This window comes from Rhopilema esculentum, chromosome 3 (genome assembly GCF_057945365.1).
Source record: "Rhopilema esculentum isolate cy_ngs chromosome 3, ASM5794536v1, whole genome shotgun sequence".
Lineage (NCBI taxonomy): Eukaryota > Metazoa > Cnidaria > Scyphozoa > Rhizostomeae > Rhizostomatidae > Rhopilema > Rhopilema esculentum.
The window spans coordinates 7,102,694-7,122,995 of record NC_142817.1 but is presented as its reverse complement, the minus strand read 5'-3'; the positions used below and the strand labels follow the sequence as shown (position 1 = coordinate 7,122,995).

General features: G+C 38.2%; 1 protein-coding gene across 3 annotated transcripts in view; it reads right to left on the bottom strand.

Annotated features, from left to right (window-relative positions):
- Window positions 1-638: 638 nt before the first annotated feature.
- The window catches only part of LOC135692938 (uncharacterized), an 85,187-nt gene continuing 65,523 nt past the window's right edge, over window positions 639-20,302 (bottom strand). For all 3 annotated transcript variants that reach the window (XM_065211291.2, XM_065211292.2, XM_065211293.2), the window contains 3 exons: window positions 18,371-18,485; window positions 8,659-8,784; window positions 639-2,974 (listed from right to left, as the gene is read on the bottom strand). In XM_065211291.2, the coding sequence (XP_065067363.2) occupies window positions 2,789-2,974; window positions 8,659-8,784; window positions 18,371-18,485 (427 nt within the window). In that variant the 3' untranslated portion in view covers window positions 639-2,788. The remainder of the gene's footprint in view (window positions 2,975-8,658; window positions 8,785-18,370; window positions 18,486-20,302) is intronic.

The following is a 20,302-nucleotide window of genomic DNA, read 5'->3' as shown; positions in this document are numbered from 1 at the left end:
TATAGGCTTAAGAAAATTGAGAAAGTTATCGAAAAATTTTATTCTAAAAATACGTTTATTAGCTGATATGAGATTAAATGGAAATAAAGGTAAATCAGGATTGCAGTGAAAAGTCGAATATTTGAAGGAAAAGAAAAACTTTTGAGAGGCCAATTTTTGAGGGAAATTTAAGGCTATAGGCTTAGGAAAATTGACAAAGTTTTTGAAAAATTGTATGCTAAAAATACGTTTATTAGCTTCTATTAGGTTAGAAAGAAAAAAGGTAATTCAGGAATGCAGTGAAAAGACAAATATTTGGAGGTAAAGAAAAACTTTTGAGGGGTCAATTTTTTAGGGAAATCTAAGGCTGTAGGCTAGACAAAATGGTGAAATTTTATGTAAAATTAGGTTCTAAAAACACGTTTATTAGCTTGGGCGTAGAAAGATCAAAAAGGAAATCAAGAGTTCGGAAAAAAGTTAAATATTTTAAGGTAAAGAGAAACTTTAGCGGGGCCCTTTTTGGGAGGAATCCAAGGCTTCTCTCTATAAAGCTTCTATTTGACAGAAGGTTTCAGAATAAATTAGCAACCAGACTTTCTGTAGTTGGGCAACAAGAGAAGAAATAGGCAGATGAATCCAAGCTGAAAAAGATGGCCTAATTGAAACCAGCATCTGGACTTTCATATATCTATGCACTTCAACATACTCTCCAACAGTAAATTTATTGAAATTAAATTATGGAAAAATTACTAAATACACAAATAAACGAAAAAAAATAAAAGTTAATTAATTACAACATTAAAGAGTTGGTTATACAATAATGTAGAACCTGATATCCATTAAATTACATGCTGCATAATGCAGTTTTTGTGTGCATGGTAGTCAATCAATTCTTTCTTATGGCCTTTCGTGTTTCAATAACTTTCGCCCATATTGTTATGGTTTTCTTGGCAAACATGAGCTCAAAGCCGTCGAAAAGAATTCATTGTGCGAGTTGATGAACCAAAATATGGTTCCATTTCAAAAAATCTGCATTTGACCATTGTCACTGTTTTAGTTTGTAAAAACATAACCCCCTTGCACTTTACTATTTTTACAAAACAACGACCATACATACTTATCTAGGGATTCTGAACTTATGTTTGAATACCCTAAAAGCTCTATCAAGCCCCAGGGGGGCTTATTTACTTTATTCAGTCCTAGAGTGGGGCTTAAAAGAGAGGGGGCTTATTAGAGAGAGGGGGCTTATTAAAAAATTTGAAGTAAAAATGTTTTAAAAATGTCCTTGTCTATTTTTTAAACATCTCTTCCTATTAAAATGTCATAAAAATTTTGTCAGAAAACTTTGCTAGCAGCTGCGAAAGTCTAATTAATCAATTATAAGGTCCTCATTTTCATCAGAATCACCAGGATCAATTGTTAACCCTAGGACATCTTCTAAACAAATTTCAAGTGACTTCTTAGGCGCAAAATTAAGTCTTTCATCATCGCGCCCGTCAAGAGACCCATTAAATGTCCATGTTTTTCTTGTTGACAACAAAGGCTAAAAGAGAGGGCGGCTTAATAGAGAGAGGGGGCTTAATAGAGCCTTTACGGTAACTTTTCAAATGTTTACATTTCTTGAAAGAGCAGTCAAAAAAGTCCTTAGCAAATGTTGGGCATCAGAACAATGTAAATCCATAGAGACTCAAAGGAATATGCACATTAATTCCGAAATTTGTTAGTCACAAGTAGACAACAAGAACAGCGAATTTCCTTGATTATTCAAACCAATGTTAAATACATGTTCAATCATTTCAAAGGTTAAATCTATTTCCAATTTCACCCAGCGTGGTTCGTTTGACGTCATTCTCGACCATATTTTTGACTGATTGAAATTACACGTGCAATTAAGCAGTCAAAACATTTTTCTTCGTTATCAAATCGACTGAAGAAGACTAGCTGTAAAATTTGCATCATAGATTCCTGGGTGCTTTCGTTCAATATCAGGGACGCATGAATAAAAATTGAAATTGAGGGGTTTTAGCTGAAATATGAATGGGCGTAGCGGGGTAATAAGAGATACCCTTTCAAAACGACGGTTATACACGGAGGAAGCAAGTATGAAATTGCGTTTCCAAAAACTGGGGGGGGGGGAATCTGGTAGCCCCGCTTCCCTGGTACTGATGCCCCTGATTTAGGTACTGCTGTAACCTTAATTGATGCTGTAACCAGCACTTTAGATTCAAGATCTCGAGAAGCTTTGAGAAGACAGCTGGGCATTGAGCCGGAAAGAAACTGTACGGTGAATGAAATAATTAGCCTGATATAATTATTTACAATTTTATCTGTCTTAACAGTCCAGCGTCGTCAGTACGAAGTAATTCTAAGCAGCATGTTAAAGTGGCTTTAAATGCACATTAGCTAATTCAAACATTTTTCTGCTCAGTCTAAAGATGTTTATCTTATCGTTTATATTAGCATAAGTATTGCGTAAATATAGCTGGAGATCTAATGCATTAATATAGATTATAATCTCACGTTTATTCATCATACATTTATATAAGCATACATTGTCCATCAGTGAAGTTCATCTTTGGATGAACATGACGTGTTAATCAGACAAGGCATATGCATCAAAGTCCGGCAGGCCAAGTCACGGGAGACCGAGCTATGCCATCCATAAAGGCAATCTGCTATCCAGGCAGAGGGTAAAGGAGGCATCAGCATGCCAGATAATGCCGATCTAGGTATAGGTTACCATACGGCGTGGTCCAATTGTGGCAGCTTAACAATACCGCGATTGATTATTTTAATATATAAGGATATATCATGACCAGGGGTGAAATTCGGCCACCTCAGGTACCTCTTTCCGTATAGGTAGGCATTTGTACTTTATTCTGTATGACTTTTTCCCTTTTTTCTTGTTCTTTCGTTTTTTGATTACCCTCGTACAAGTCAGTCCTCTTTCGCAGGCACAACTGCTCAACGCAAAGCCATCGATCAGGTATTTTCTCTGCAAGAAGAATGCATCGGTATAAGATCTCTTATGCATTGTTTACTTGTTTTCAAGTTTGTAAAATGAAGCAAAAATTGTCATAATGAGTATGCTGCCGAATCACAGCCATAAGAAAATGAAATATAAACAAAAACAAAAACAAGGCACAGTACAAAAAGAATTGCAAGAACATCGGAAAGGGCATTTTAACACGGAACAAGCAGACAGAACTGATTACTAATCTTCAGATTTTGATGCTATATATTGAAGAATTTAAAAGAGAATACTGACAAATGTAGAAATGTGATTAATAGCTGACATTATGAATCAGTAGTACCCTCTTTTAAATACTCAATCTAACTCGCGTAACTGAGATACTCTTGTTCAGGTACTAAATAAGAGTTTTAAACAATTAAAACATTAACATTGTAAATATGTCGAAAGTTGGTGACTTCTGTAGAACAAAAATGACATGTGAAGGAGTGCAGAATTTGTTTTGCTGTGGCATTATTCTGAACACAGCAATATTCAAGTGATCAGGTTGACAGATCGAGGGTTACCACTCTGCCTGGCTTAACTTTGAGGCATAAATCACCCAACAAGACTTTTCCAAAACCCAACACTGATCCACATTCTCGGGGCTCCAATTAAAAAGCTAATAGCAGTTGTGCTATCCTGCATAATACCGCTACCAAAAAGCGTTTTTTGTCATTCAAAAGAAGATATGTCTGTCTAGTGCAGGGGTGGGCAACCTTCTTGGCGAGTGGTGTTCATTTGAGAGGCCCTCATTTCTATGGAGGCCCTTAAAAGAAGGGGCCTTTACTTGAAGTGTTACGGTATGCAATTTCTGAAAGAACTTTGCTGCGAAAATTGCACGAGAGACAGAAAAATAGTAGGCTGCCAAAATCAAGGGATTGTTTTTATCGGGCTTATTGGATTAGAAACTCGCGAATACAAGCTAAATGCTTTAATTGGTGGCCGCAATTGCAATATCAGAAATGTGACAAGAGCTTCGTGGGTGGAGGCAGATGGGAAACTGGCATTGATGACCAAACATTTGAAAGTGTTATTCATTTAATCAATATCTGAACCAGGGCATCAAAATGGGGCGAAACTAATGTGTAAGAAAAATAAAGCTTTTTATTATAAAGAGCTTCTCGGAATGAATAAAGTTTGCGTGACCATGGCTAGGGAGCCTGTTTTTTTATCTTTTGTTTATCTACTACCACTTTTTGGAAACTTCCATGCGTGAAAAACTTTTTAAACCATTGGCTAAAGTTTACATTCTTCATTCATTTTCAAACTAGATTTTAATTAGTGTGCTTTCACACTTATGAAAAGTACCGACAACAGTAGCAACTCCGATTACTTAGTCCGAGCAGAAATTCTCAATTGGTTCCCTGACGATTGCGTACAAACGATACCGGACTGGTGATTAATGACGTAATCATGTGCGATCTGGTCTATTCAGAAATCAATGCACACTTCCACGGGTGCACTTTAGTCAAGCATTACCAATATCGGTAATAAAGGACGTGTATCTCAGGGATTTCGCATGTTTCACACGGATAACCAACAAGATTAACAGAACTTTTTGAGATCACCTTACCAAGATAATATAACGGTCATAGAAGACTTCAGCACCAACTGCGGTTGTTATGAACTCTTGGCAAGGAAAGACTTATTGAAAAATGTCTGGAAACGAAGCAGCAGTTCCTTTGTTAAAGCTACCAGCACAGTAAGAAAAAAATTCGCAGAAAAAGCTACAAAGAATTCTTGGTAGTATATTCATGGCTTATATTTAACTGCAGACCACAGAGACATTCCGCAAACCTAAGCTGTCGCTATGGCTTATAAGTAGAGACAAAAATGCCTGCAAAACGTCTTGGTGTACTGTACAGAGTTCATACCTATTTTTTCATGGTAGCCCCCCCTCCCATAGATTTAAGCGAAATATTTTATCATTTTCAAACCTTTTAGTATTGCAGGATTCAGAGCACTTACGCTTGCTCTAAAAGAGCTGGGTGGCCTTTGATTCAAAAATCGTAACCAAGAACACATTGCCCTTTAAACACAGGGAACGGATATAAATATCCGGGACCTTTCAAACGAGACTACGGTCTGCCGCGAAAATTTGCAGTTTAGGATCTATAGCCAAAAAACGGATGAATCAACAGGGACAATAGAACATATTTCGGAGTTGGAGGCGGGGGGAGCTCTAGACAAATTTTAAAACTTTTGTGGTAGTCTTTCCCCCACTGTCTTTGATGCCGCTGCCTGAATATCATAGTTTATCAAAAAAAAGGAGGGGGCTTAAGGCACCCGCAGCCTCCCTGACTCCAGCGTGCCTGATTATAAGGTTATTTTTTACTCATGTTGTAGCTCTGCGTGGATCACCATAGATTAAGGTGGGGCAATACTGGCTAATTAAGAATGAGAACGGTGGTATTTCTCTTCATCTTGTCATATTGACCAAAGGTTTTTATACTGAAGGAAACAGAATCAGAGGAGGAAGTAAGAAACGTGCCGGCCGTAATTACGTGTGGGTTGTAATGATATATAAAGGAATAGCTTGGGATATAAGGCCAAATTGAATCGGTGAAAAAATGCCGAGAATGAGATCATCTCTAAGATGGGAAGCTGATAGCGATATGTCGTTGAAAGAAACATTCCAGAATCGCAATATCAATGTATTTGCGTTGACCCAGACTTGATTTAAAAAAGGTACGTTTCAAATGAAAGTAACCCTCAGAGTTTAACCAGATCAATATCCATGCTGAAAAAATTGCACCACATTGTATGGTGCTTTAAGACATTGGCAGCCCTCCTCCGCATAGCAACGATTTAACATAGAAAATCAATTTATATTATTACTTGAGGTTGGAAGAGAGATATATGAATAACTCTATGTTAAGAAAAGAAAAGGAATTTTCAGCATCTGATAGATCGTCACAGAGGTCAACACAAATAACTGAGCGAGATGAGCTCAAAGGTTTGCACAAGCTTCCAGCATGTACCTGGCTTGCAATGGAAGATGCAAAGCCGTCATTGTATTTTGTCAATTCGGAGAGCTACTCAGGCCCATTACCAAACGACAGCTGCATTATGGGATGCGATGCAGCTTGCAAGTTCTCATGGGTAGCGAAGGCCTTGAAACAGTGGAACCGACTTTCCCAGCCAACCAAGAATAACGTTTAATACAGACGACAGACAACTTCCTGACGATAATTCTCGTACAAGATGTAAAAACATGTTGGTTTTTGTGCAAGACGAGATCATGTTACTTCAAACATTGATTTCCTGCAGCAAGGGTCGTTTCCATGCCAACAAGCAGTGCTGTGACTGATAGCCTAATCTGGCTCTGATTCTTTCGTAATTTCGATCAACAGCATTTGGGTGTCTAATCTCCATGCATGCAAGGAGGTGACGATCATGAGAGCGCTGTCCCAGGGAGTATGGAAGGAAAGTCATGCTTAACGCGGAACCGAGTTATTTTCATTTGCGAGTTAGGGCATTGTGCAAACAGCGGGTACAGACATCGTGTGAATGTTTCATGATTGTCAAATTATTTTTCTCTAAATAATTATGATTTTTACAATAAGCACACAAGGTTGCATTTGTAATTTTTATTAATTTTGGACTTAGAAAGCAAAACTGGCGTTTAGATTACCCATAACCTCAACATTTTCTTTAATTCGAATAAAAAACAGACTAATTCGGTTAATTTTATTATGTGTGAATATGAATTTAGACTTTTGAAGACGGTCGTGCCACAGTTCTTCATAGGACGATAAGAAGCTTGCATATAAAACATATAAAAAATAACAGCGATTGATTTGGCATCAACTTTAATGCAAATTACGAGAACAAAGTTCATTCCAAGCAATTTTGTTGAGCTGAGCACCAGTCTTTCTACTAAGACTATAGCGAATATTTTCTGGAGTGTTTTCAGTACTGTGTTATTCGAAAAAATTGGCTTCTACGCTTGGTAGCACGACAGCAGACCAAAGCAAAAACAGGATGAAAGAATACAATATGGGTCTCTCTTTTACGTAAATAGTTCGGTGAAAGCCTGGCAGGTAGCCGTGCCAACCTTCTTACGTCAAATTCGAACAAACCGCAAATATTCCTGTTGTGAATATTCGCAAATATCACTTCAGAGAATAGTGGCGCTGATTAGTCAAAATGCAACCAATCCAGAATGCCGTTTCTCCACTTCAAAATTTTCTCGCAAATTACTTAGGAATGCAATTGGAGAAGCAAGGACCAAGGCTTAAATTTGCATTTTAGTAGAACTATATTTGTATTGTATAAGAATTCCGGATGATATGGTGGGTATAAAAACTTGGAGGCAGAGAATGTAAGGTATTTTTGGCAACCCCAATCCCTTCTGCCTCAGTTCCCAATCGAACAGCCTCGTTATCAAACCTATCAGTAAAAGCACTGCACACATGAAGACGTAGCAAAGTTTGGAGATTAGAGAGAGATATGTAGATTTTGGGTAGCGGGCAGTGGACCGACATTGGATCAAAGGCATGTCAATCCATATTGACAGGATTCTATCAAAGTCGAATTCATTCCCACGGAAAAGTAACAGTGAAAAAGCTCTAGCTTTGAGCCGAGTATGCCAAAGTATTAACCTTTGAACTAAGACTAAATTCTTACAAAAAAACAAACCAACAACGTCAGTACATATAAATATTCAGGATATTTAATCAAGTGAATTTGTACATATTTAAAGGAAAATAGAAGGCAAATAGAAAGACCTCCTAACTAGTATGAAGGCTGACAAAGAGCTTTGCCTCAGCAAATAGAAAAAGGCTTTACCTCTTGCTAAATAGACTAGCAGCACTGTCCGATTTAAACACTGGATATCGGAAGGAAGTGACAAATGCCTTATCAGAAGGTTTCTATTTGGAGAAGGCCTTAATACATAGATCTTTACTACATCCCTCTTTTCCTTAAGCGATGGGTAGCTAATTTAGGCAGATGTGAGCCTCGTCTTACTCTAGATCAAAAATAAGGGCCTACGCCAAATCTAACAATGACGATACTGTGTAGGCTCGTGAATTGGTTATTTCAAACAACGTCCAAGGTTTTCTCCAAACAATGCACCATGAAAAGTGGGATCTGACCTGGCAGCAATCACAGATACTTGCTGTCATTTGAATACGTAGTGAGGATAATAATGGATCAGAAATAATTCCGTATATTTTCGACTGGCAAAGGTTTGGCGTCAGTTAAGGCCAAACGCATCCTGATCAATGCGCGACAAATATATTCTATGATATACCTTAGATGACTAGACCAAACAGAAGCAATAAAGAAAGTAGATGAGATGAAGCCTTGATCAATGCACGATAAATATAAATTGTGATATACCTTAGATGACTAGGCCAAACAGACGCATTATTGAAAGTAGTTGAGATGAATTCTTGAGTTACAACAACGGATGGCGGCTAGGGCTACCTCATAGGGGCACCTTTCCTCCGCAGAATTACCTCTTACCGCTGATTACTGTGTACTTTACCGAAAAAACAGTGTTAAATGCCACCTTCCCAGCCCCCCCCCAGCCCCTATTTTCAGACATGGTAGTTATGAAAATGTTCACAAAAATGAAGGCAATTGGGAATTCAAGGAAAATCAATAGAAGGCGTACTTAGGACATTTAAAATCAATTTATCATGAAAATATTTTCTTACCCTAACATTCTTTTGACATTTCTTCCCAAGTGGAATTAATGGACTACAGACACCATAACTGCCACCCGTGGATTTGCAGCAACTATCTCGGTTTTGCGTCACACACATCAAATTATTCTTGCATACCTAGATCGAAAAATAACTTAATGTTAAATGAATAATCGGCATGGCAGAATTAAGTAATATATATAATTAACATGATAAGTATATGTACAGAGTGTATGATTCACTCAAATCTGTCAGACTGAAAAGAGACAAGAGGCAGGGACCACGGAGGACCCTTCGGATTAGAAAGGGGGTCCGGGGCTGAGATGGCCTTACACGAAGTGCAAAGATAATTATACAGAAGGTCACGAGTACTTTTCTGGAAATGATAGGAAGCTTTGAGCCTATAAGTTGCAGTTTGTATTAAATAAAGTCTTTTGCTTTCTATAACATTCGATGATTATTTAAAATATCAGTTTTGAGAGGCCTTACAAAATGAATTCAGAACGAATAAAAAGGTATGGGGGTATACAAAAGGAAGAGAGAAAAGAGGACAGATGGTTCAAAATTTGAAATTTCTTTAGGCATTCAGGTATCTATAGAATAGTTGTAATTTCACGTAGCGGTTAAAATTTCAATGAACAAAATCAGTATATGAATCAGCTCTTGATTTTGACCTTAAATTTATTACAGACTAGCCACAATATGACGGTAACTTGAAGCTTCCACGACAAACGAAAATTTATTCCCTTTTCATATCAAATGACTAAAAATATATTGCTTGAAAGCTTTGTTTATTCAGCTTTTCATTGTCTTGCAATCATTTTATTCGTCTTTTCTTAATACTGTAGTGCTTAAATTTGCATGTCAGGATAGAGGTATATTCGGAAAGAGGGGGGCTTTATTTGGGGGAGGGACAATTTGTGGATTTACGGTAAATGATAAGGTCAAATATGGCTAATACGGAAAGTTGTCAAGCGAAAAATATGAACCGGTCAGTTAAAATGAACAAAGAGGCTTCATTGCACTAGTAATCCTGCCGATGCTGATTATGTCTCAAAGCTAAGTTTGATGGGGCGGCTCATAATCTCGTAGGCCTAAAATTAATTGATGAACAGTCGCTTAAGCGTCACACAGAACGTCATCGCAACAGTTCTCAAGTAGCCAGCTAATTACAAATTGCTTTGGGCTATGTTAAAGAGAAGTAACAGGAAAGACTTTCCAAGTCCACAATCCTCTTCGTTAGGGCATAAACACGACGTAATAACCAACAACACTAGCTTTCATTTTCTGTGGCATTTTTCTGTCACGGCAAATTAAGATGAAGTGACCATTTCTAAAGCTCCTATGTCGTTTGGATATCGCACAGCAAACATGAGTATTTTTTGCATTTGTAAACCTAGCTTGTAGACACCATGGACCTAAAGACCCATGGCTCCCTTGCAAAAGCACAAACAATTCAGTCCGGCGTCACTTTGATACCACGTGACTATGCTTCTGGTGTCCTAAAGGTATGTAAGGTTGTATCGTTCGAAACCTGCACCCCCCCCCTCCCCCTAAATCATACTTTTCCACATCCCGGCATTAAACTTCTTTGAATACAATATTCGCTTTTCCTATCATTACAGTATATTGGGAAGGAGGTTCAAGTAGTTTAAAACCAAATCTGGAGGGCTTGTCAAACTTTGAATACAAGGTTAACAAAATGCAGCGAAACGCAATTATCGGGAGCACGGAGTATGAATTAAAAGAAATTTTGTGTTAAAACCTGTGTTTATGTTAGTGGATCAGTGGTTTGGACTTTGCAATGTAAATGAATATGCAGAGGAACAATTTTTCCAACAGAGCTTTTTGAGGTTGAGTATTACAACCTTTCCACGCGTTTCCACTCCGTCCTGGAGTCAAAGAGCAGGCATAATTAGGACATCCACGCTTATGCTCATTAATTCCAGGACGGAGAGTTGCCTAAATCAAAGACTTTCCCCTGTTCGCCTCCCTAACAATGTCCGAAAGAGAGGCTTCCTATTTGGCGCTTTACCAAGGTCAGAGTGCTGATTGGTTAAAAAGAAAACTAATCAAACACAGCTTCTCTCCTACTGGCCTATGTTTGGGACTCGTATGTCTGTCGGGCAAAACATGATCCTTTCTTGCTTCCCAAATACTTGGGGCTCTTGAAATAGTTGCCAAATTTGTCAACGGGTATAATAAAGGTATTTTTAAAGAAAATCGTTGATAATCCATAGCCAAGACTTGAAGTGATTTCAAGCAAGCTATAAGACTTGTGAGCTTGCAGATACCAAAGATTGTAGTGGTTGTAAGATCCATATATAGGCCAGTATGCTGGAATGAAGAAGATACTTTGATGACAAGGGGATGTAACAACTTTGGAGTATCGAACCACAATTCTGCTTTTATTGGAGTGGCTCATTTTTGGACAATAACAAATACGGTATCATTACATATAAATTCGCCCTCCAGAACTCATCACTATAACAGTAACGTACCAAAGATTTAGTGCTATGCTAACATCAAATGAAAATTGAAGGAGTCAGTTTCATAATGATATCGAGATCGCATTCCAAAAAAGACCTTAAGAGCGAAGAGCAAACTTAGAGTGTTTGAATGCCCTCAATCATTATTAAAACTGATAGTTGCGAAAAAGGAACTGAAAATGTGGTGATTAACGTTTCAAATATCCATCATACTCTCCATATAATGCCTTGTCCAGACGTAGTATAGTAAAAATGTTCTGTAACTAGGGACTTTAAAAAGTTCCAATATTGGAAACGTTTTTATCGTTTCATCTTGATGATATCATTGCTCTATATTGCACCACAGAATATGGATACTTTGCACACAGGTAAGAAAACCCATCATTCCTTACGATTAAACATAATAATGTGCTTATATGTAACTGCAAATGACTTGCATAGGACATCACAGTCCACTGGTTAAAAGTGCAGACAAAGAATAGGTTCGCAACAGTTCAACTTTACGTGGTTGACCTTTTCACAAAATCAGACCACTTTTTAGGATTATCCAACACAGTTCTAGTTTAATGCTCAACCTTTCCTCCAACAGTGGGATCATAACCGAATATTGATTTTCGTTTGCTACCTAATACTATCGAGAAATAACAGGACCAAATCACAACGAATATCTTCTAATGGCTCCTTTTTACGTTTCTTTAAAGACTAAAAGATTACGAACAACCAGTACTTCTGCGCTCCACTGATAATGATCAATGTATGCTGCAGCTTGAAGTAAAAAACAAACATGCCCTCTGCAACCAGGGGATATCGAAGGGCCGATTACAGCACTTTCTCCTTAAACGAAGAAGCAAGTACACACACGAAAGTGGTTTCCAGGTCTGCCAATAGAGATGATCGACTGGCTATTGAATTGAATTGCTTAGATCTCGTATTTGAATCAAGAGGAATGGGGCTTCTGCTCAAGTGGGACTGTTGAATGTATAAGTAGTTGTATAAGTAGTGTTCAGCCACAGAGGCCTTGTCTGGACACAAACAACCTCTTTCAGCGAGTTTAAATAAGGGTGTAATAATGTCCCAGAAGTCTAGAACTCGATGGAATGGATTGACTTTTGGGATTCAAATTATTGCATTGATGAGCCTTAACACTTTTAAGACCAAAACACTATTCGGTAATGATTTTATGAATATAGAACGATTCAACTTATTGCTTACAAAAGCTGCTAAATATCCGACACATATTTGTTGTAACTCTTTAACTAAAAAGCAATTTTTCTGAAAGCACTTAAACTTTTGTTTGAGTTGGATTCACCTTACGATTGATTAGCCAAATGGATTTATCCTCTCCTTATGTAACAAGTGACCACATTCTTAATTAACATATTTCAAGGTTGCAGTTTGGTTGTAGTTACGAAACATAATAGATAAAATTTCAACAAGTCTGCCCATTAACTTGGCGTTTCTCACAAACAGCTGACCATCTTTCACCCAAATGTTCTCATTTCGACGTATTATCATATTTCAGGACCCTCCAGAACCTTCTAGGTTTTTGTCATCGAACTTATGATTGGACTCAAAAATTTTATACCCCTTATTTGTATTTCAACCTTTCAGATCATGATATAATCAGGACTTTATGATAACTGGGTAAATTACAATGATCGCTACTCCTGCTGAAAAATTCGTTCTAAAACTATATTGATTAGAGGTATTCAACTGCACAATTTAAATCGACAATTTAATCAACAAGAAATTAATAACATTGGGGTGAATTATTGCGCCAACTTTCCTGAATCTTGTCTTTCTTTTTTTAAAAGGCCAAACTCTTTGTCTGGTGAACTACGAGGTATCCAGTCTAAAAATTTGGATACAAAACAAAACAACATGTGGATGATATGTTTTGTGCAACAATTACTTCGGTTTTCACTTAAAAAAGCTTTCTTCACCTAGAGCCTTCCAGCAAAGGGCACTCTCGAAAATCGGACACCTAAAACAACGGACACCTAAAACAACGGATGCATCAAAAAATGGACACCTCCAAATATCTCTATTCACCGATAATTTTCAGCATTAGCAATTGGCTTTGCGTCTTTATATTTAAAAGGATTTAAATCGAACGCTGTAAAGCTATGGTGATCAATATAACTTTTATGAGGATTCAAAGTTTGCAGACTTTGTAAAGTGTGTAATTTTGATAGAGTCTCGCTTTGTATTAAGACGCTGTACGTCGTCACTTTGCTACTGAAGTCGAGATCACCGAGGCCATATCTCTGGCATCCAAATCTCTTTCTTCTCACACTGCCAGGGGGATGTCGGTTCACAAGGAACCTCAAATTGGCTATGAAAAATCTTAGTCAAACAAAATTGAGCATGTTTATTACATTAAATGACCGAGAGTGCACGGGTAACATAAATGATGAAACTTGATGTTCATCAGTGTCGATTTTCGTCAGACATCTTGTGGCCAACCAACCATAGTTTTGGTCGTAACATCAGGTTTCTCACAGGAAAGCAGAAATTAGTGAACAGTGCATTTTAGGGAAACATGGAGAAGCCATCCTCAATGAATTGATATCTGAATAGCTTGCGAGTATGAGTTACAAAGGATCAAAGCATTCCGAACAAGATGATTGAAAGTGATAGGCGATTACTGTAAGGGTGTAAGGGCACTGGTGACCAACCATCGCGAGGGATTCCTCCTTCCGTGAAGTTTGGCTTCAAGTTCATGCCACAGGTCTGGCAGGTTCTGGAACAGGGTCCGCAGAAGCGGGGCTGCGGGGGTTTTAGCCCCCCAATAATTTCCAAAATGTACTTGAAACAATAGAAAAATCACCTTGCTTTTGATTTCTAGAATGTTTAGCCCCCCAAAACGTTTTACCTCCTAATCTGTAACACGCTTCGCGGTCCTTGTTCTGGACAAAAATCGAATGACTGCTGCTATAGCAGAAAGCTATTTTATGATTTGACAATGAATTGGCGTGGACGTGTGTAGGAATACTCTCTATAAATCTATCGATAAACATTGTTAATCAAAAGGCTGAGAAGACAGAGTATCCAAAATGCATTGCCAGCCATCGAGGGACTTTATCCAGGGTGGTATTTTGCTATATTCATCTAGAAAACAGATGATATAGAAAGAGTTTTTTCTTATGTGACGGGGGTGGCCATTATGAAATTCAAGCTAAAAATTATAGAAAATGGTGTAGGCTAGCACTGCAGAGGCAATCTGAAGGAACGTCGGAGGCATTTCAAAGTTGGAGAGGAACAGATAGGATGGGACACTATTCTCAAAAAGAGGGAGATGTCAAAAACGTTCTTAGTTTGGTACCTTTAAGAAAAAAGGCACTTTCCCTGAATTGCCCCCGGTTCCAACGTCCCTGATTGTCCCCTCATGGATGCTATTTTCTGCTCAAGCATTGTCGTAGTCCAAATAGGAGTAATCTTGACAAAGCTATTTGGCCTACCATATCATTTACGGTTTGAAATTCAAAGTAACCTGCCTGATATTCAAAAACAATCAAAAGCTGTCTCTAAAATCAAAGCGAAACTAAAATTGAAATTAAAAACGAATTTATGAAAATCTTGTAATATAGACTGCGAGGGTCAATAATATAGACTCCCTTCTGCTTACGTAAAGTGGGAAACTGGATTATGCAATGTTGCATAATGTGGTGCAAAAATGGTTTGGTCACAACCGTCGTTAGGGAGATGGTCTTCCGTTGGTGGGCTCTATTTTAAGCATTTTACGTGGTTGTTCGAATATCGCTACCATGCAGGTTATGTTTACCTGAGTCCAAGAATTGAATGATCGTCAAATAAGCCTACATGCCCCTCTTGAGGAACCTCGAAGCCAGGGGTGTAGAGCGATGAAACGAACCAAAAGAGCACGTACAAAACCAACCGAGAGAATAACAACTGGCCAATTTTAGGCATCTTTTACAGGGATCCGGCCCTCAGAGCCCCCTATAGCCCTACACCTCTGTTTACAGCCAATTCCCCAATCTTACGTGGCTGGTCAAGGCATTTTACAGAGTGCCAGTTTCACAGAGTTTGAACTTGTCCTGAAATCCACAGAGAATCACACAGAACACGGCCAACCGCATAAAAATGCTGTGAAAATTGTAAGTGGTTTCACAGTTAATCTTAGAAATGCAAATCTGCAAATAATCATAAATTTTGTCCAATGGCCACTTCTGTAAAATTTGAAATTAGGTTCGGGTTAAGAGATAAGAAAAGGTGTTTCGATCTGAGTGGTGTCAGGTATTTAGCAAGCATTGCCTTCCCGGCTTGTTTAAAGTGAGTCATGAAAGCAAAGGGATGAAGCTAGGGTATCTTTTATATAAGAACCATTGAATTGACGCTCAGACTGGTTGTTCTTGATTTTTCAGAAAAATCTGAAGCTGGATTGTTCTTATTTTGTTCTTAAATTATCAGGGTGTAAGCAGAAAAATTGTTAGCTATTGCGCTCTAGGGTAGTGTTCAGGCCTCGTTTGCCAACAAAGTGGGCGAGACATCCTGTATTTGGCGACAAGTTTGAAAATTTTATTCTAAAAAGCACCCTTAGCAAAAAATCCTCGTTTTGAGATAAAACGTTGTTCAAAATTACGTTTTACAGTAGCTAAACCTCAACTTGTTCTTAATTTGTTCTCAACTTTTGATCATTTTGAGGCTGGTGTTCTTACAAATTGTTCTTATTAATAGAAGAGAGTAATAATTGGCTTAAGAATATTATCATATACTACTCTTAAATCTTAAATCTGATATGGATGGGACGTTCGAGGGTGGGATTGCGTTTAGTGAGCTCATCATTATGAAACAGCATTGTGCCAATTCGAATATTTGGTATCGTTTGGCTAGTTTTAGTTTTAGCCTAAAACAGCGCTTTAAAGACGCTGAAATGTGCTTTCTTCTACACTTTTGTAACATTGGATAAAATTCAAAATCAGGGCAATTAGATAAGATGTTTAGACACTCAGTTCGTATTGGCTCCTCACCATGAAGAGATGTGAAATTGCAAAGGATGGACCTAAATTGATTGAAATTAGGGTAATTTTATGTGTATCTCCGAAGCTTAATATTTGTATTCAAAAAGCAGCTTTGAGCAGGGTTCAAACAACATAGAAGGACATCACAACGGGGAAAGCAAGACCTGTTTCTACCAAATGGCCTATTTAATTGGTCTGATGCCACAGTTTGGGCGTTTTATTGAAAAGGCTCTCCAAGGTAAAAGACGCACTTAAGAATTTCCTAACACCATTCCAAACAAGTTACATTCATTACATTTACATTCTATTACATTTAGGCGTTGTGCTAATATCGATACCTGAGTTTGTCTGCAACAAGGAGAACATCGAAAATGCTTGAAATAGAACTCGTAATATTTGTTACTTTTTAACCAGTTAGGCCTTGCTTTGGAAGGACAGCAATTTTTGTCTGCTTGCGATGAAGTCAAAACGAAAAATATGAGTTTATGCCAAAGATTGTTGCAAATTTATGATTGTGGAAAAAGATTATGTGAATTTTCGGAGTGGACAAATTAACTTGAATAAACCAAAGAATATACCGTGTGCGGTTGCAAAACATGTCCCAGATTGCAAAAATATTCCCCAATAATATGGCAGCCTACTGAAACCATTTTGGCTATCTGTAGCCACAAACAAATGGGTATTGGATGTATTCATAAAATCAATGTAAAAATTGAAAATTAAATGAAATAATCCATGAAAAAAGAATTCGAATTTATACGCTTGGCACAAGAGGATTAATGGTAGGCCCGTCGATGAGTCAGCGAAGGATTGGTCAACAAAGTGAACCGTTTATTCTATTTATGTCTGAGGACCCTATTGCTGCATATTAGTAATCAATAATGCAAACCGTTGATAACTTATTGTGATTTGACACCCAACATGATGACTACAAACAGGCAAATTACTGTTGTAACTCTGACAGAACTCCTAAAGAATACTCGATCGAGGCGACGATAGTTGGCATCTTAAAAATGCAAGTTACAAAAACCATGGACAGGGTGGACCCTAGGGCAGGGGTGGACATGGCACTATTTCTCATAATTTGCACTTTCAGATTGTCTTTTTCAGCTTTTTCTTTCCCCATCGAGTTTTAAATGAACCGGGAGGTGTTACAGAACTGCGTCTAAAAAACTTTATTTGATCAGATGCCGTACTAAACTAAAAAGTTAATTAAATAGCCATGCTTGCTTAAATAGGGAATCCGTCATTCTGAAGGGAATATCGTATGAGCCATGTCTAGTGAAAGTCAAATTTGCGAAAATGCCAGGTGGCGAGAGGCAATTGCTTTTGTTACTGTTAACACTTGCACGCCAATTTGTCTCATATGCAGCATACAGTTTGTATGATGGCTAACTTGGCACGATAGGCAAAGACAACGGGGCAAGCGAGAAACTAGTTCCGTCCGGTGTGATGTGTTGAGACAGTTCTCCAAATCTCTCATGGTGAAGAATTCACCATTTATTTACTGAGTTATCCATTAACCAATATGGTTATTGCGTTGGAATTTGCCAGATATCCACAGCTGGTTCAATCTAGACAATAACCAGTAACCAGGATTTGTTGTGCAAACCCAAAGATTTGATATTAGATGTGCAACCGTTTTCATCTCGCAAATCGGAAGGAATAGTGTTTACTTTCTTAGAAACTATTGGCCACTTAATATCCCCTTCCATGTCGAGCATACTCCCGAATTCTGTGACTTCGCCATCCTTTTGCAATACCGACCACGCAAGAATTGGGAAATCCAGTTTATATTCGTTATCATAGTTACAAAATTCTTACGAGGCTTCTTCACATAAATACAGCCCAATTCTTTAGTTGTTAGGTCGAATTTCAAACCTCAACCCGTATCTTGCAAGCAGATTTTGATAAATATCACATCTGATTAATAGAAATTGTAGCATAGCTGCCAATAATCACAAAGGAAGGTGTAACTTCCATCACACGAAGCTAGCATGGGATGTTTTCTACGGTTTTATTTACACGGCTCAAGTAGGCCACTCTGTAACTACTTAATATAGGCAAAAGCAGGATGTATTTAATGACAGGAACAGGTTTACCCGATATTCCTTCTTATTTTATCTATTTGTTATGATGGCGATCCCTTAACACACACAGAGTCGTTAATAGCCGTACGGCAATAAATCTTTGTCGATCAAATGATTTTGATTTGTCACTAGATAAAGCGAATAGAAATAAGCAATCACTTACCATTCTCCCCGTCGTTTCTAATGTAACTGCCAGAAGTATAAGCAGAACTAGCAGCAACTCGCTAATGTCAAAACTTCGGATTTTGATCCGTCTCATCGCTGCATTGGTCTGCACGCTAAAATATCGAGAATCAAAGTCAGATCTCAACTCCAAAAAACAAAACTGCTTGCAATTGTAACAAGTTACAGTCTCCGATAATTGTAGTTCAGCAATGATTTGTATTAAATCCGCTTTCAATATCTGGGCCTTGAACGTAGAAAAATCGCCTGTTCAGTTAACGTTTGATAGACGTGTCCACTCTTAATTCCTGAAGTATTGTCTATATCTCTGGGTTCAATGCCGCTAAATTCTTCTATGACCGCCTCGCTGTGGGCTATTCCTGAGCTTCTAAGGGTCGCTGAATTGATAACTGTTTCGTAAGCAACTAATTAGACGTGTCATGAAAATTGTTACGCAGTCGCATCAAGGCTTCATAAGGCCTTATAAAATTTAGCGTAGATACATAAATGTTTTAGCTGGCAATAGAACATATGAACTGCGTTTCAATCTCGCTACAGACCATAAAAGGCAACGCAGGGACAGGGAGACCTCTGGAGGTTCGATTCCGGACAAGGCGAGCAAGGTGGACGGCTATTTTCAACGCTGATTCAGTTAATTAATCGAAGACACGAAGACTGTCCCGGTCACTTAAAGGCGTGGTTAAATGCAAAATCACTTGCGGAAACTTGGCAAGCAAATAAAGGTAGATCTGTCCGCTGGTTAGTGATACAGTGGCCAAAGGGCTCGTATTATCACCTCCAAGGCTGGTAAGGATCCTGCTTTGAACTTAAAGCAAATTTACGAACGGAATTCAGGAAAAGAATTTGTTGCCTGCATTTGATATGGCGGCCTACTTTAACCTATGCGAAAACTCAATCCCTGTCAACTATTGAATTATTTACGCATTTTCTGTGTTTGATTGAAAGGGAAAATATTTGAAATACAAGAGTGTGAATTTGATGAAAGCATAAAGCAGTATGCTTGTCCATCAATGCCAGTAAAAATAAAGTGGATACCTCCCTGAAACAAGGGCACGACCAATCTACACGCCAAGAAACCCATCTTGAACAACAACATGAAAGTTACTGTGTTGTATTGAAGAAAGAGAGTAAATATAGGAATTATAGGGGGCGGAGGAACTACCCCAAATTCGATGTGGTTAGGAAATTGCATTTCTAAAAAGATACTTTTGGCCAGGGACGGCTTGAGAGGTAGAAAAAGGAAAGACTGCGATCGGAACCGATTAAGAAATTCACTGTGCTACACCCCTTCCCTCCCAAAAAATTCGGCCAGTATAAAATCCAAAGGAATGATGTCACTTCTAAAGGGTGCAGAGGAATTTCATCTCTTAGCAATAGGAATAAAAAACTAATTTTATTGTGATTTATCTGTTGACAAAGTGAGTAATCTAGAAAGGGAGCCAATTGGCAAGTATTATTTCAATGAATATAATTCAACTATAGTAACCTTATATCTAAAGTCTGCCAATATATGTAATTTTAAAAATTTCACTACTTCAGCAGCATTTCTTCGATTTCCTTGAAAGCAGCAACGTCGAATTGCGAATTAACGCGGGGACTTCCCGCCTTTCAACGCAAACTTTGGAACGGGGAGGGAAGATCCTACTGCAAGTCAGGACAAAGGAGTTCCACACACAGGAATGTCATACAGAAAGTCGTCTCACAAAATGTTCCCTGTAGATAGGATACTTTGGTCGCTTTTTTTATAAATGATCTCCTTAATTCGACAATTATCGAATAAGTTTCTGCAAACATGTTTAAATCTAGGGCGGGTCTTACTGTACCCTGGATAGCAGAGCCACATAAATTCGAGCGCTGAAATAGAAAGTAGGGGTGGAGAAGCGGAGGAGCGTCCATGGAACGGGGAGCGTTG